The 16,355-nt window shown below is 44.3% G+C and overlaps 1 protein-coding gene across 8 annotated transcripts in view; it reads right to left on the reverse strand.

The window, feature by feature from the left end:
• Positions 1–1,286: 1,286 nt before the first annotated feature.
• The window catches only part of prrc2a (proline-rich coiled-coil 2A), a 50,015-nt gene continuing 34,946 nt past the window's right edge, over positions 1,287–16,355 (reverse strand). For 2 of the 8 annotated variants that reach the window (XM_060904638.1, XM_060904637.1), the window contains exons 3-18: positions 14,869–15,046; positions 13,505–13,601; positions 12,566–12,641; positions 11,991–12,134; positions 11,625–11,839; positions 11,125–11,207; positions 10,493–10,641; positions 10,288–10,390; positions 10,000–10,198; positions 9,738–9,830; positions 8,629–9,160; positions 8,283–8,524; positions 7,948–8,040; positions 7,530–7,815; positions 7,217–7,442; positions 1,287–6,856 (exon numbers count right to left, since the gene is read on the reverse strand). In XM_060904638.1, coding sequence (XP_060760621.1) covers positions 3,934–6,856; positions 7,217–7,442; positions 7,530–7,815; positions 7,948–8,040; positions 8,283–8,524; positions 8,629–9,160; positions 9,738–9,830; positions 10,000–10,198; positions 10,288–10,390; positions 10,493–10,641; positions 11,125–11,207; positions 11,625–11,839; positions 11,991–12,134; positions 12,566–12,641; positions 13,505–13,601; positions 14,869–15,046 — 5,639 coding nt within the window. In that variant the 3' untranslated portion in view covers positions 1,287–3,933. The remainder of the gene's footprint in view (positions 6,857–7,216; positions 7,443–7,529; positions 7,816–7,947; positions 8,041–8,282; positions 8,525–8,628; positions 9,161–9,737; positions 9,831–9,999; positions 10,199–10,287; positions 10,391–10,492; positions 10,642–11,124; positions 11,208–11,624; positions 11,840–11,990; positions 12,135–12,565; positions 12,642–13,504; positions 13,602–14,868; positions 15,047–16,355) is intronic. The other 6 variants (XM_060904639.1, XM_060904643.1, XM_060904641.1 and 3 more) reach the window with 6 other exon arrangements.

Raw genomic sequence — 16,355 nt, forward strand, 5'->3', positions numbered from 1 at the left:
ATGGTGGCAAGGAAAAACTCCCTCAGATGACATGAGGAAGAATCCTCGAGAGAAACCAGACCCAAAAGGGAACCCATCCTCACCTGGACAACAACAGACAACATGATAACATCAACAGTTTTAACATGAAGTCAGTTTCGTTGATGTTATAAACTCTTCATTGATGGAAACTTGAGTGCAAAACTGTTTATGACAACTGCAGTCCTAAAGTTAGCAAGCCAACTGTACAGTAGTCCTCAGCCACAAAAGCATTACTGTAAGTGTCCAGAGTAATCCCACTTCTCGTCCCTGACAAAAGCAGTTGTTGGTCCTCCACCAGCCAAGTGTTAGTGCTGCTCTTGAACCTGTTTTACTGGCCATGAGCCGGTTCTTTAGTGGTTGAAACTCAAACAACTGGTTTGAGATTAGACACCGAACTGCCTCAGTAGAAAAGGTGTATGAGGCTGTTCCAGCATGACATCGCACAAAACAAGTTCCATGAAGACATGGCGTCCTGCACAGATCCCTGAACACCTTTAGGTCTGACTGCACCCCAGATCTCCTCATCTGACATCAGTGCCTGATCTCACTAATGCTCGTGTCTGAATAAACACAAATCCCCACAGCCATGCTCCAAAATCTCACAGAAAACCTTCCCAGAAGAATGAAGGTTATTATAAGAGCAAAGAAGGGACTACATCTGCACTGAGATGATGGTCAGTTGTTCACAAACCTTCAGACATATAGTGCTCAGCAACATGCCTGAATAAGACAAATCATGTATTCATCCATAGGAAGCACTTTACACTGGTCAGGGTTGATGTGGATCCAGGAACAGTGAGTGTAAAGAGGAAATACACCCACGATAACATGCAAACCTGGACACACATTCACACCTGGGGCAATTAAGTATTGCCATAATCGACCTACCAATGGGAGGAAAGCCACAGCAACTCCACACGGACAACCCAAGATTCTGCCGATCTGAAGTGAGAGCACCATCTGTTGTACCACCATAAGACAAATACTTTGGTTAACTCTCAGGGTTGATGCATCACACACTTTAATACTTTCTAGAACTTGATTGGTTTATGATCACATTACTTTTAAAAGTGCTGGAAATTTATTATAACCGTAATTCAATCAAGAATGAAAAATGTTTAATTTTTAAAAAAAACTCAAAGGACACTGGAAACAAGCAACACAAGCCATACAGGAAGTCATTTTTAAATGTTAGGGAGGTTGTTAAAAATAAGATTGAAAACTCAAACTCTGACAAGAAAAGAAAAGAAAAACACAAACACAAGTTACATTAAAACAAAAAGATTTTTATTTAACTCTTTTTCTCTGTATACTTTATTATAATAAGACACTTCTCTGCTTGTACATTGCTCCCATGAAATTAAAAATGGCAACAATCTTTTTTTGGGAATGTAAGTTGGGGTAGACAAACTTCGATACATACCAATATACATACATGTGTGTATATCAAGGCTCCAGTAATAAACCATAAATGCTATAAACGCTGTAACCACTTCAGGTACCTTAGTGCGGTCGGAAGTATAGTACAATCTTTGAGTACTCCAGGAATACACTTGAATGGGTAGTATTATTTACTCATTAAACATGGGTACATATGATAATGACCACATTGATAGATAGCTAAATGTTTAAGAAGGAAGGATAAAGGATAGATAGCACTCAGAGCCTGATGCATGGTGGCCAATGTTCAGGCTGGCCGAGATGCCAGTGAGGATGTGTTCATGCTAAAATGTCAGCAGTGAGGGACTCCCCTCCCCCAAAAAAAAAGGAAAAAAGAAAGTAAAATATACCCATAGAGAGACGAGATGTTAAATGATTTTCACTGCAAGTACTTCAGTTGGATAAACAGGCACACTCAAATGCATATCCATGAATGTATATAATGAACATGGTTATAAACATCCTAGTGTCATCCCACAAAAGGGTTAGAAAAAGAAAAATAATTGTTCTACCAGGAAAAAAAAACAAACAAAACTTTTTAGGCCACCCACCCCAAAAATATACATACAGTAGAGATAATGCACACACACACACACTCATACATTTCATTTAGAAGCTCTATTCATTCAGTTATCCAAACTACTCTCCAAACACAGGCATATCCAGAAAACAAACCCCAACTTACAGCAGTAGTAAAATATCTATGCTGGTCAGAATACACAAGGGCATGTCCTTGTGCCTGTTACAATTCAGATGTGTACTTGATTTTATTTTGAGTGTGGTTAAAATGCAATTCCTATGTGTATTGCACATTTAACTTTGCAACACTTTTCAAAATAGGTGACGAGCTCATTGGCTTAAAAAAAAAAATTAAACAAGGTGATGTGAAGTTTGTGTGAGAAACGTCTGCCGTCCAGTCCTCCTGAGATGTCGCCAATACTCCAGCCACACCGCATCAAGCAGAAGCAGCACTTAGGTTCATCCTACTACTTCTTAAAAGCAAGACGTGATGGAAACTAAATGGAAAGTGATCACTTAATTCTTCACTCTACATTTACCAGAACTGGTGAGCAAATGTAATGCAATACTTGCTGCCTATTTTGGTTTAAAAGGAACTGTAATATGACACTTAATAGATGCACAAAACATGGCTGAGATGGAGAGGAAAAATAAAAGGAAAAAAGGAGAGAGAGAGAGCGTGCCTAACAGTGCAAAGGTACTTGCATTCTAAAAAGAAAAGCACATTTAAATTGGATGGTTCTTCAAATAGTCAGTATAGTATTCTACATTATAAATGAGAATAAGGGTAGGCTGTTGAAGAAATGGTGACATAAAATGATGTTTCTGGGTGGAGGAGCGGATAAAGGAGGAGTAAAAAGTTATCCAAGCCCACAAATTCCATCTTCTTATAGTCAGAATACTTGCTTTTTCAGGAAGGGGAAAAAGTTGAGACCTCTGTTTGCAAGCAATAAAATTAATTTTCTATACAGAGGCTGAAACAGGCAAATGACCTGCTGGGGCAAAGAAAAAAAAACAACTTTATTTAAAAAAGAAAAAGCAGGAGCAGAGAAGCAACTGTCCAACAATCTTGAATTAAAAAGGTCACACCAGTTCTGAACAAGGAGCTACAGCAATGCCAGTAGAAACTGTAAATGTGTGCATTAGTACTTCATAGGTTGGACAAGCAGAAATTAGCAATGAACTGAAACATTGAGAAAACAATCAAGAAGGATGTTGATTAAAAAATGCATTTTAATGACCTGCTTTTCAGAAGAAAAGAAACATTACAGCCCTAACTTTTGAAGGGAGGGAATATGAAATGTAAACTGAACAATGAGGTCAAAGGAAAGACAACACAAAAAGGTGGGGGAAAGAAAAAGAAGCAAAATCTATGGAAAATATTTTCATATTAAAAGAGTAACTGCACACCTAATCCCGATTCCAACCTGAAAAATATGCTGAACTTCTATCCCCCCCCCCCGCCAACATTGTATAAATACAGGGACATCACAAACATTGGCCTTCCATAAATACTTCCAGACACTACTCCATGCTACTAATGTAGGCCTCCTACACACTGCAGTCACATGTTGAGTATCCGTGTGTCAGTTTGAGGTCATATTGTGCTTGTATATGCAAAAAATTTTTTTTATTTTTTATTTTTTTAATATCTCAAGGGTTGTCAATTAAGGTAATGTGACCTCTAATCTGAGTCGAACTTGGGGCTTGTGTGAAAGGAAACAAGGTGTGCATGGACAAATAAAAGGAACAAAAACAAAAAGCATTAAACCAAGGGTGAAAGAATGAGTGTGTACATCATCTTCATAACTATATCTTGTACAACAATAATAATCATAATATTAATAATATTAATAATGTGGTAATATGCTCGGGGATGAGAATCGAGAGATGAGTGGGAAGAGAAAAAGAGGGATGAATTTGAAATGCTGCAAAATTAAAAGGGTGGGGGATTCACTTCCTGTTCTTGGGAGATGGCCAGTTGCCACGCCTTTCGCCACGATTGGCCCCTCCATTACCCGATACGCCACCCGGTCCACCACTGGCAGGTGGACCTCTGGAACCTCGACCACCACTTCCACCAGTGCTGACCCTCCGATTCTGCCTTTCCATTCCAGGCCGCTGGCTGGAGAAGCTCCTCTTATTGGCGGCCGATTCTTTAGTAGTTATCTCTCGGTCAACACCTCCCCCTCCTCTTCCTGAAGGATGGTGATGGTGATAAGAGGAATAGGATTTTCCACCCCCTCCTCCACCTTCCCGATCTCGAAACTCTGCAAAGTCACTGCTCTCAGAGGCAGTTTCCCATTCCTCGTTGGCCTGATCAGAGTTCTGGTTGGAGACATCTGGAGATTTGGCACCACCAGTCTGGTTGTGGTTATGATGGTGCTGAGAATGGGGCAGGCCAGAGTTGCCATGGTAGGGATGGTGGTGATGGTGGTGGCTATTCAAATTCAGGCTCCCACCCCCAAGATAGCTGCTATTGTTATTGTTGGTTGTCGAGATATTGTGATTTGTATTTGCAACACCAGTGGTAGTGGATACGTTAGGTGTTCCATCTTGCACTGAATTCTGGGATGGTGAAGCAGACTGCTGCTGTTGTCCACCCACAGCTTCAATTATTCCACTACTTCCATTGATACGGGCTGCATTCTCTCGCTCCTGTTTAAGCCGGCGGAATCTGGGGGGCTTGTCTTGCTGATGCTGGGAGCGCCCATGGCGCCTGCGACGAGGGGGACGCTCAAATCCTCTATGCAGAATGTTTCGTCCATCTGCATTAGGCAAAGGAACTGGTTTAGATCCAGAAGAAATGGAATTGGTGTTGCTTAAGGTCTGGGCCACACTTCCATTTTCAGTGCCCAACTGGGCAGTTGTAGGAACCGTAGGACCAGAGATTAATGAAGAGTTTACACCCTGGTTCTGAGACTGACCCTGCTCAATAGCCTTCTCTTTCTTTTCTCCATTAGATCCATGGCTTGTTTCTTTTATTAGGGAGGGCTGCGGGTGCGCGTGTTGCTTTCGGGCTGATACATTGGATTTAGCAGATACACTTTGAGAAGAAGAACCAGGCCCAGAACGATGTCCACCAGACATACCTCCTCCACTGCCTGAATTTCTGTAGACACCTCCTCCAGCGGAACCTCCACCCCTGCCACGTCGAGATGGCACTCCTCTAGGGGTGAACACTCTGGTTTGGGTATTTCTTGGCGGCGCTGAAGATGATGCATTGCCCATACTTAGGTTCTCTCCCCCTGTTCCTTTCTTGGTAGATGGCTTTCGATCCTCTTTGTCAGAGTGTGCAAGGTCACTAGCAGCACTCTCACTGCCCGTTTCAGAACCCCTTTGCCGCCTTCTTTTCGGAACTTCTTCATACTCTGAGCCTTCGCTTCGGGTTTCACTGTGGTTCCTGGCACGTCCAGGGTTTGGCTGAGAGCCTCCTTGGCCATGTCTGCCAGATGACCCCTCCCTCTTATGATCCTGGTTAGAGGAGCCATGCTGATAGCCACTGTTGGCGGCAGATCTGTAGTCTCGGCTGCTTCTGCCCCCAGCCCTACCACGGGCACTGCCTGCATAACTGCCCCTGTAGCCTCTACCTCGACCATAGAACTCCCCCCTTCCACGGCTCGCTCGGTTTCCTCTGGAAGAGCCCGCATGGTATGTAGCGCCCCCTGTCTCATAAGAATGCTCTCGGTCCCTCCTAGAAGGTGGAGCTAAAGAGCCAGTGGCTTGGACAGAGTTTTCTCCTTCTTTGGATGCTTTATTCATGCCCCCACCAGTACCTCTGTCCTTGCCACCATTTCTTGCCTTTCCTAGAGGAGCAGTTTCATCTTTACCAGAAGGTCCAGATGAGGTTTGAGAACTGGAAACTGATGCTTGCTTAGCAGATGCCTGATTGGCATCTTGATCTTTATCTTTTGCAGAGCCTACAGCGTTTTTCTCTCCCCCTTCACCTTCACCAACCTCCCTCTTCATTTCCTTCAGCACAGGCCGCTTAATAGGACCTACTCGCTTGTTGGGGTTACCACCTCCTGATTGAACAGCAGGCTTATCAGTCTGACTGGTCAAATCTTCCCCTCCTGTGTTTCCACCCATTCCAGAGCCTCCCTTTCTGTTATGTCCACCACTGCTTCCAGGCCTTGGGCCCCACTGAGTTTCAGTCTTTTGCTCTCGACCACGAGAAATAGATTTGGAGTGGTGCTGCTGCACTGAATGCTGGGAGGACTGTGTGTGAGGGTAGGTATTGCCTGTTTTGTCCTGTTTCCGTCCACCAACACCCCTGGGTCCAGTGTCATGCTCATGCTGGCGTGGGGGATGATGATGTGACTGCTTTCCGCTGCCATCCTCTCGAGCTGAAGAGGAAGAGGAAGAAGAAGAGCAGGAGGAAGAAAGGCATGGCTGGGGAAGTGGAGGGGAGGTTTCGGTCTTCTTGGAATCTCCCCCTCTTTCTCGCTCTCTACCATTCTCCTGTTTGTGTGTATGGAGAGTGTAACGTGAGGGATGAGCATGGTGATGCTGCAAATGGGGGTTGTTCTCCAAGGGGGCGAGATCAGCACGACCATTGCGGTCAAAGTGGGGATGTGGAGCCCCCCAAATTTGACTCTGCTGGCCACCCTGTGGGGCTTCATCTTGATGGCCAAAGCCACGAAGTTCTCCAGCACTATTAACCCTCTGTTGTGGATGAGAAACCATCCTGGATCCATTATCTGGGAAGCTGGTATAATTACCACGCCCTCCCAAGAAGGGCTGGTGATGGCCAGCTTGAGTCCCCACAGGGGATATTGCCTGGTCAGTGGAGCCAGAAGGAGAGTTAGCGCCCACAACAGGTGGCTGAATGGAACCTGTTCCTCCGTCTCGATTGCGTACTGGAGGAGTGTCACTCCTGGCAAATATGAAAGACAAAAATAATAGCATTATGATTAAATATTAAAGTCTCACTTCATCTCCATCTTTATTAATAATTCAAGTTGGGGTGTGTAAATGACAACAATATAAAAGACGTAGTTAAAAATTAGGGTAGATGCAACAATGCTATTAAACCTATATTGTACAACTGAATATTTTACAAATAGTTGCTCACAAGTATCCAGATTTCAAGAGAGTACCATCATGGACGGGGGGGGGCGCGCACACAAGACACAAACCCAACTCTACAGAACAGTATCTTCCAGTGAACTACAACTGATCTTGGTCATCTACATGAAAAAGAGCCCAGGTGATGAAACCATAACCAAGCCTTTACCTGACACCTTTGCCCATGTCCTCCTCCTCCAGAGCTTGTTTCTGCCTTAAGGGGGAACTCAAAGCCCGACCCTCTCCGCTCCCTGGGAAAACCTCTGGGCCCCAAGCCAGTTTAGGATCCATGGGTGGTGTGCCACGATGAGAATGCGGAGGACCTCCATGTTGCTGCCTATCAAATTGCTCCGAACCAGAGCCACCAGAATCTGAGCGCTCCCGACTCATCAGCCCTGGGGAGAAAAGGTGCAACATACAAAGTGAGCATCATACAATTCCAACATAGTGTATAAAGTTGTCATAAAATTTTGTGAACAAACCAGTGGGATGCATGCTGGCTGGATAGTAATCCATGGGTGGGGGGCGACCTTGCATCATGCGAGGGTCCATGTAGGGCATCATCATCCACCGAGGGTCAAAGTTCATGGGCAGAGGTGGAGGACGTCCCATGGAGCTGGGTGGGTATAGAGCAGGCTGTTTAGGACCTTGCTGTGGTGTGGCACCGGGAGTCGGGCCTTGCTGAGGCGCTTGGGACTGGAGCTGGGCTTGTGCAACCTGGCTGTGTTGCTGCTGCTGCCATTGCTGCTGCTGTTTCAGCAGCTGTTCCTGTGTGCAATCAATGGCAATAAAATAACAGTTTCAGTTCTTTGCAAACATCCAACCAGTATTATTATACAAATACAACAGTTCTGCAAAAATCACACTGTTGAGAAATACGAGCTTGAATATCTGTTATACATTTCTGCAGGAGTGGTTGCTTAAGCCCTCAGTTCCATGTGGATTAGAGTTCACCATTCTCTCTCTCTCCTGATTACAAATGTAATCCAACATCTGTGGTGAGGTTCGAGATGTTAGTGGCACATCATTCAAAGTTTATTCCTATTTCTGGAGGAAATATTTACCAGCCCACAGCTACTGATTAAATTGCAGTTGCCTTTACATTACTACTACGCTAAAGATTCACCAATTCCAAGAACATTCTTTTTGCAATAACCACTTGATGTAAATAGCACGAAATGGTGTAAAAGCTTAGAGATATAGAGAACATATAGCATCTAAGAACAGACACTGACCTGCTGTTGCCTCTGGAAACGAGGTGGGAGGGACTTCTGATACTTGGAAAAGCCCTGGCCAGGCATTCCACCCCCTGGCCTTACTGCTCCTCCTGTAATTGCCTCTACCTTCACAGTCTCATCTCCACTTCTGCGAATGTGCGAGACACTTGACACGGGCTCCTCCTTTACTTCCCCTGGTCCTGGGACATCATGGGCCTGCTGATGCTGGGGGGCAGGAGGCTGAGCAACCTGCTGCAACTCTGAAAAATAGAAAGAACAAAATGACTCAGAAGTTTTTCAGCCCGGAGTTAAGAGGATCAAAGTGACATCATACGAGAGTTCACGAACGCAAGTAAAAACTAACCCGTGTTAGAGTCATAGCTGCTGTTGCTGCCAGCTCTTTGTCTGTTATTAACATTCAGCACCAGTGTAGCGCCACCCGACTGAGCGGATGAGAGAGGCGGTTCCTCTGTGTCCACACAGGGTGATGGGGGCTGACTGGTGCTGGATGAAGAGACTGAAGCAGTTAAGGAAGGGGTGGGGCTGTTTGCAGGAACATCTGCAGCAGCACTGGGCTTCTGCTGCTGCTGCTGCTGTTGTTGTTGCTGCTGCTGCTGCTGCTTCTCATCCAGCCTCTTCAACTTTTCAGCACATGCAGCACGGCGCTCTTCTTCCATCCTGCGCTCCTCTTCCTCACGGCGACGCCTGGCACGCTCCACCGCTGCAGATATCTCAGACGATGATTGCTTCCTCCGCTGACGCCATGTTTCATCTTCATCTTCGCCCTGTGTCTGGTTAAGCAGGGCATTTGATGGAGGTGGTGTAGGTCCCTTCTGCTGCTGGACCTGAGCACCAGATGGCTTCTGGGATGCTGACTGGTTTGAGGTGCGTTCCTGCTGACAAACACAACGTCGGTGACTCAGAAAGCTGATCCATACATACAGTATTGTACTGCCTGCAACACCATGACCATGCTCATGCTCACGTTAGGGGCGGGCGATATAGACAATCTGAATATTTTCCAAACTTGGATGGTAAGAGTGATTCAAAATTGTCCAGTAGATATACAAAAACATCATGTCCGTAATATAAAAGTTTTGAAATTACTTTTCATTTAAAGGGAAGGGTTCTCCTTCCATCGTCATTCATGCAACACCTGTTTTCTGCTTCAAATAAGCAACCATAATAATGCATCTTCACAGCAGTGGCAGCATTTGGAGTAGTCCCATACACATGAAGGTTTTTTTTTTAAAAAAAGGCAAATCATTTACACAATATGAACAAATAAACCTGAGGAGGGAAAGGGGGAGGGGAAAAAAAAAAAACCACTTCATGTGCATGAGACATAGCCTATACAACTTCACTCAATTGTGAACAGAACTGCATCTGAAAATCTGTACCAGGGTCTCATTTATACCGCCCACCACTAGGCAGATTTTGTCCTTTTATAACTTCGACCCCTTCCCCATGTACCTGTCGGTAGTAGGAGTAAGGTCCCTGCCCAAGAAGTGAACCTGGTGGGGGGGAGGGCTGCTCCCGAGGGCCACCGTATCCAGGCCTACGCCCCTGCATACAGGCAAAAGGACCTGGCAGTGAGTCATCCAGGAAGCACTTCATGTGCCCTTCAATGCTTGTTCCTGTCGTCATAGTGACTCGTAACATGCTGGTTGTTGCCAAAGCAATAGATTCTGGTGGTGTGTCAGTGCCTGCTAAGGGGGTCACATGCGGGTCTTACCTGATAGGGTCCAGCACTCGTCTGACCACCCCAGCTGCTTCCCCCCTCCTCGGCCCAGTTTGGCTTGCCGGAGGGTGCTGGGGTAACCTCATCAGTGGGGACAGGAGGTGTGTGCCTTGCGTTGCTTCCGCTCTCAGACGTCCGGGAACGTGAACTCGGAGCAGGTCCGTCTTGGGATTTCTGCTGCTCCCTTTGTTCCCTAAAACGACACACGCGTATTAAAATTCTACATGTATTTATTAATCTAAAAGTCACCATTATGCAATTCAGTAGTTCTCAGAAACATACAGAATTCCATTCTTGCTTTCAGTCTCCTCTTCATCCCCCTCATCTTCACCTTCATCATCGCTGAACTTTAATTTGGCTGAGTAGTCAATCTCCTCTTGTGCACCTGATTTAACAACAAAAAAAAATTAAGCTTAAAAATGCCCTTAAAAATAAATAAGAAAAATCAAATCAAAAAGCTTCAGAGCTTTTCATGCACCCTCCTTACCAGCCCATCCTTCATCTCCATCATGGTCTAGCTCATCCAGCTCCTTGAGGTCATCCTGCTTTAGGATGGAAGGGCGTTTAACCACCTCACCACGGGGGCCACCAGGTGGCCTCCCCTCTGGCGCAGGCCCACCCTGCGAACGAGAGAATCTGAGGAGAAACAGAGAGGAAATTAATCAAAAAATCAATTTACAAAATCAATCAAAAATCGGGGGCAGGGGCTCCAAACAGACATTACATTTTCTTGTGCACAGCTGTGTAGCAGGGTTTTAATGTGGAACGACTTTACTCCTCAACCAACTTCTAGTTATGCCAAACATTCCCATCATTTCTTCATTTAAAAAAAAACCCACCCCACACACACATTTGGAAAGAATTTGCTTTAGTTAAAGTTTACAGACACAGTGTACTATCTGCCATGTTATTAAACGTGTTCAAACTGTTTAAAATGCTTGAAATTAATAAATACTAAAATAGGCATTTACATTTTGTGCAGTAATGTGAAGCAAGTTAAAGTCACAAGCAGAAGGCATCCATATTACAGACACATTTATAGGAAGGTTTAAGAAAGACCTGCTTAACTGTAATGTTTTACATGGAGGGACATCATGGGACAATCTATACACAACTTACCTAGGGGCCTCATTGGGTGGTGGATACCCGTACTGCCCTTGTGGACCAAACGGCGGTGGAAAGGGCAAGTATGGTGGGTACATCTAAGACAGAACAAACGGGGTGGGGGGGACGACACAGATTAGAGAAGTACTTTATCTCAAATGCAGCATGTCCCATCATTAAACAGATTTAGTGCACAGAGCCTAAACGTAATGGACAGTATATAACCAAGGCCACTTTATAAGCTTCAAAACGGTAGATGTTTTATAACTTAATTACTATATGCTCTACTCCATTCCAAGTACAAAAATGTAACAGGCAGGTTATTTAAAGCATACGCCATCGTTAAAAAGGTCAGTATTGTAACGGTGATGACCATCTCAGTGTGAAGTTTTTACTGGGGCCTGAGCTTCCTGAAAGCTTAACTCTAGATTCACCTAATCTAACTCTAGATTCACACGCAACACCACTGTTTTTCCCCCAGGGTGATACAAAGTGGTCAAAGCCTTAGTACTCACAAATGGAGGCATGAGTCCTCTGTAAGGAGGGAACTGCGGGCCAACCGGAGGCTGGGGGAGGGGGAGGGTGGGTCCATGGGAGGGATTTGGAAGGAGGGCGGCCCCAGCTGCACCCTCCATTCCCATGGCTCCCCCAACACCACCCTCCACTACCCCCTCCCCTGCTATGGTGGGCGCCAGTGCGCGGCCCCCACCATCCCGCCAACTCGTCACATCTGCATTAAAAAGGGCAGGTATTTACAATAAAAATTTGATCTGCATCCTCAGAGTGTATTATGTAGCAGACTACAATAGCTACACATCAGTTGAGAAAAGTGATCAAATGAAAAGGAAAAAAAAAAAAAAAAAAAGGTGTGATACGCTTACTCTGGGGGCGGAGGCTTGGTCCTGGCCCATACCACTGATCTGCAGTGGCCTGTTCTTTGCCAGCTTTGTCCTGGTCTCCCGCCGCCTGCAGGCTGGGAAATTCCTCGCGAGAGAATGGCGACGGTTGGTTTGATCCCTTTCCACCTGAACAGAGCCAGGAGTGAGTATCTATAATAGCAGTGGTGTAATTCATGCCCCCACTAAAAGCACTCATTCAGTCAAAAAAAAAAAAAGCCTACATATCTGAAATACTACTAGTCACGGTCTCTTTCCCCTCTGCACCAAAAGAAACAGACATTGTCTTAAAATGTTTCTGGAGCATCATTTAATCAAAAAAAAAAAAGCCACTGAAAACTGATTTGTAACAATGCTATGAAACAGATCGGGTGTGTTTATTTTAGCTAGTACAGGGCTGATCAGCTCTGCCCTTTTTCCTTAAAAGGCAACTCACGAGGTATACATAATAGGGGTCAAGTCAGCTGGGCAGAAGAGGCAGGCTAAGCAACATTTTATTGCAACTGCATAGGACAAACTGCTTGTTCACTAAACAATACATCTGGGGAACCGTAACTCACCATCTCCTTGTACTCCATGTGTAACACTGGCCGGAGCCCAGGACCTTGGCCCTGCGGCTATAGCTGGAGTTTGGGCCTAGAAAGCACAAAATCAAGTTTATCCGTATTTAAAAAAAAAAACCCTGCATTTCAGTCGTACATGCCATGGGAATAACAGCCGAATCATTTAACATACAACAATGCCAGTAATTAGCAGGCTTTTGTCTAAACGGGGGAACAGGGGCGCTGCGCCCTCTTACTCTCGGCGTGCGCCCCCTTACCGACTCCGTGAAAACATCCCAGCAACACTACGTGACAATGTGTCTGATCATCAAATACGTTATAATTGCTCCAAAAATATTCCAATCATAGTAGATACACCGCCAGACGGTGCAAAAACAATCCGAATTGGCGTTCTCCAGACTGAGGCGCCATGTTGTTTAGTTGTTGCGGCTGCTCTCGTGAGATTTGACATGGGTTACATACAAGGTCAGCTGACTTGTAGAGCGAGATTTCTCGAGACCGAATGACCTTTCACCCACCGGTGCGGGAGCTTTTGACAGAAGTAGTTCGCGAGTTGTTTTTGTTGACACTTGGGCATTTAAAGATGTCATCCCGCGGCACGAAGCGGAAGAAAGCCAAAGACTGTACGGGGCAGAAGAAGATTACTTTTTTCTTTTTCAGTGTTGACAGACAGACAATTTGTTACAATTTCCCTCTCAGTTAGCCTCAGAATGTCCCATTGGAGCATTTTTCAAAGGCTTTGCACGGCGGGGGGGACAACCGGCACCATCTCCCCCCCGCTTCGCTCCCTCGCCATGGTGAGCGCCCTCATACTAAATTTTTCTAGAAAAAAATCCTGATTGGGATGAATTCAATTCTAAAAAGTACAGTACAGATATATGAATATTAATGTGGAAAAGAACGTGTAGCTCTTTGTGAAAGTGTGCACAGCAGCACCTCTTGAGCTGGAGGAGTTCTCGGCAGGCTCGGTGCAGGCATCTGTGAAGCCGCAGGCTGCTGCGACTCCGGCTGCGGTGCTGACGATACATCGGTACTGCAGGAACAAGAAGAGTACACACTTTTCAATATCGTATATCAGATACGTGTGATATGATATGGGCAAGATATCAAAATAGCACCAAGAACAACTGTTTGGCTAAAAAGGGACCCGTTATGAAAAACTTCACATTTTCAGTGCTTGTGCACAAACATTTCGGTATCTGGAGCCTACCAACCCACAAACTCTGAAAGAAGACACCCCATCAGTTTCTTTTGGGCTGTCTATTTCAGAATAAGGTGATTCAACAAGGCGTTCAAGATTTGGCTCTTCCCATTATGTCTTGAATGTCTGTAAGATGATCTTTATCTCATCGCTCAAATAACGTAAAATGGGAGAATGGGTGGAAGGGTTAGCAACGTTAGTGGGAAAATGTGCTTTACCAAATTACAGATGGCAGTAAACAGGCACTCTTTGCTATGTGTAAATACATACGTGTGTGCGTGTTGCTGATAGAATGAGCAAAGGTCTGACCTCGGTGCAAACCGAGCGTTGGAAAGATGCAGCAATGCATCGCTCACCTGCAGCGCCATTCTTCAGTGTTTTATGAATTATGTAAGAAAGTAGCATGGTGTGATGTCATAGGAAAATTAACTGCTTCCACCCTGAAGTTAATTATATTCCTGTAACAGCATGTCCTTGTGTTTTGTTACCACCACAGGAATTTGGCAACTATTACAAATTTTTTTGAATTAGGAAATGCATGCCGAAACATGCATTTTCACCGTTTATATATAAATGTCCAGGAAATAAGTTACTCTCATAAATCACTTACATTTCAAAAGAAAATTATATCAACACCATCTGATGAGATCAAGACTCTGAACCAATAATTCATAGGCTGCGATACTAACCCCCCCCAAAAAAAAACTGGATTGAGGATTGGTTTTTTTTCCCCCCAGATATTAATAAATAAATAAATAAATAAATAAATAAATAAAAGCTGATGTAAACAACACTCGGGGGATCACACTCCTCAAAGGCAACAGCACTGCGAGTTCAGTGTTTTACCTCATTTAACACCCATTTCTATGATTAATGAGGTCTGCATGGTGTACTCCACCGCCAACGCAACTGGCCAAGACCCTCCAGGACCTCAGTTAGACACTCTTCCACAAAACCATTAGCTACCAGATGTTCAATAATGCAAGTCTCTTTCACAACTGCACCAATTACAAAAAATCCAGGCGCTTTTATAAGGGTCAATTTAATCGTAATGTTGCTGATGAGTGCTATACTAGATTACCCAAGTAAACACACTCACCTCTTTGGGTCTGCTGATTCTGGCTTGCTTGCCCATCCTGTGCCGTCTTTGGGAACGAGCGAGACGTTGGGGTCGTTGCCTTTGTTCTCCGCCTTCAAACTGGGCAGGTTGGCTGGGGGGGGCATGCGCCGTGCAGAGGCAACTTTACCAAGAGACTGCAAGCCATGACGAGGGGCAACTACAAAAACAGGGCAGAGCAGAAAGCGTCAATACATTTTACAATTACACCAGCCAGTGTTTCCCATAGACCAGGTAGCAATTTGTGGTGCTCCACTGTGCCGATGAGGGAATCGTGTGCAGTGGTGTCGGTCATTGGGGTGTATGCAAAGTTTTTACGGCGGGTGGTGTTCAAACACACAGTATTTTTCTTCAGAGTCACCTGCTGGGACTATTTTAAAGCTACAAGAACCATTTGAGATTATTCAGTTCAATCTAAATTCTTTCAAGTTCTTTAAGAGAAGACAGCTAAAACAATTTTTACCAGAACCCTGCCTGGTTTCATTCCTCGACCCAACTTTACATTACAGGGCAGGCCATTAGTTTGCTGGGCTTGATGTTGGTGGAAAACCTGTCTTAAAATTTATGAAAATTACTCACCAAAATTGAAGTTTTTTACCTTAGTTTTTTGCCTTCTTGGTGGCAATCTTTCAATCATTCTTTAGTTGACATTCAAGGAATAAATTGCAAAAAACAAGCTGGAGGTTTTTATTTTAAATATTGAACTCAACACTTACCTCAACCAATACTAAAATGAAATAAATAGTATAATGTAACAACAAAATAATAATAAAATATCATAATTAGATGTAAGAAACCACTTAAGGTAACACCAAAGCAACTAACAATAATGAAAACGCATGACCCTAATTGGTGCAAAGCCTGCATGCCCTATCAGAACATTTAATTCTGCGTGGCTTCCTGAAAAAAAACTCAAGTGCCCTATCGTAAGGGAAGTCATTGGGTTCGGGACCATTTATGGAGATTCGTAAGCAGGCTGCCAGGTGTTCCCCTTGGAGCCTATTCCTGAGGTCTGTTTTAATCTATGGATAAAAAAGTACATTTTCTTCATCAAAGCACTAAAAATTTCCATTACATCAAAAAAAATATACAAAGGAATACTGAATTTCTATGTGCTTACCCTATTCATAGCTGAGAAATCCCACTTGCAATTCAGAAAAAACTTTTCAATACTCATCTGAGTTAAAGCAGCAAACATTGAGAATCAATAAAATTATAAGAGTCAAATAAATACGAAGTTATTACTAGCCTATGGGCATCCTACAGTAGCCTCTCTCAACTACCACATTGTTTCTTAAAATATTCAGATTTTATGCTTCAGATAGCATCAACTAGGCATCCCCACGAGTATAACATTTTATTTAGGCTAGTGGGAAATCCTTATTTATTGTGAATATCAAGCCATTATTAATAACTTGCATGAATGCTGAAGCGGGATAAACGGGATAATGCAATAAGGCCGGTGTCAC

This window comes from Neoarius graeffei, chromosome 22 (assembly GCF_027579695.1).
Source record: "Neoarius graeffei isolate fNeoGra1 chromosome 22, fNeoGra1.pri, whole genome shotgun sequence".
Classification (NCBI taxonomy): Eukaryota; Metazoa; Chordata; class Actinopteri; order Siluriformes; family Ariidae; genus Neoarius; species Neoarius graeffei.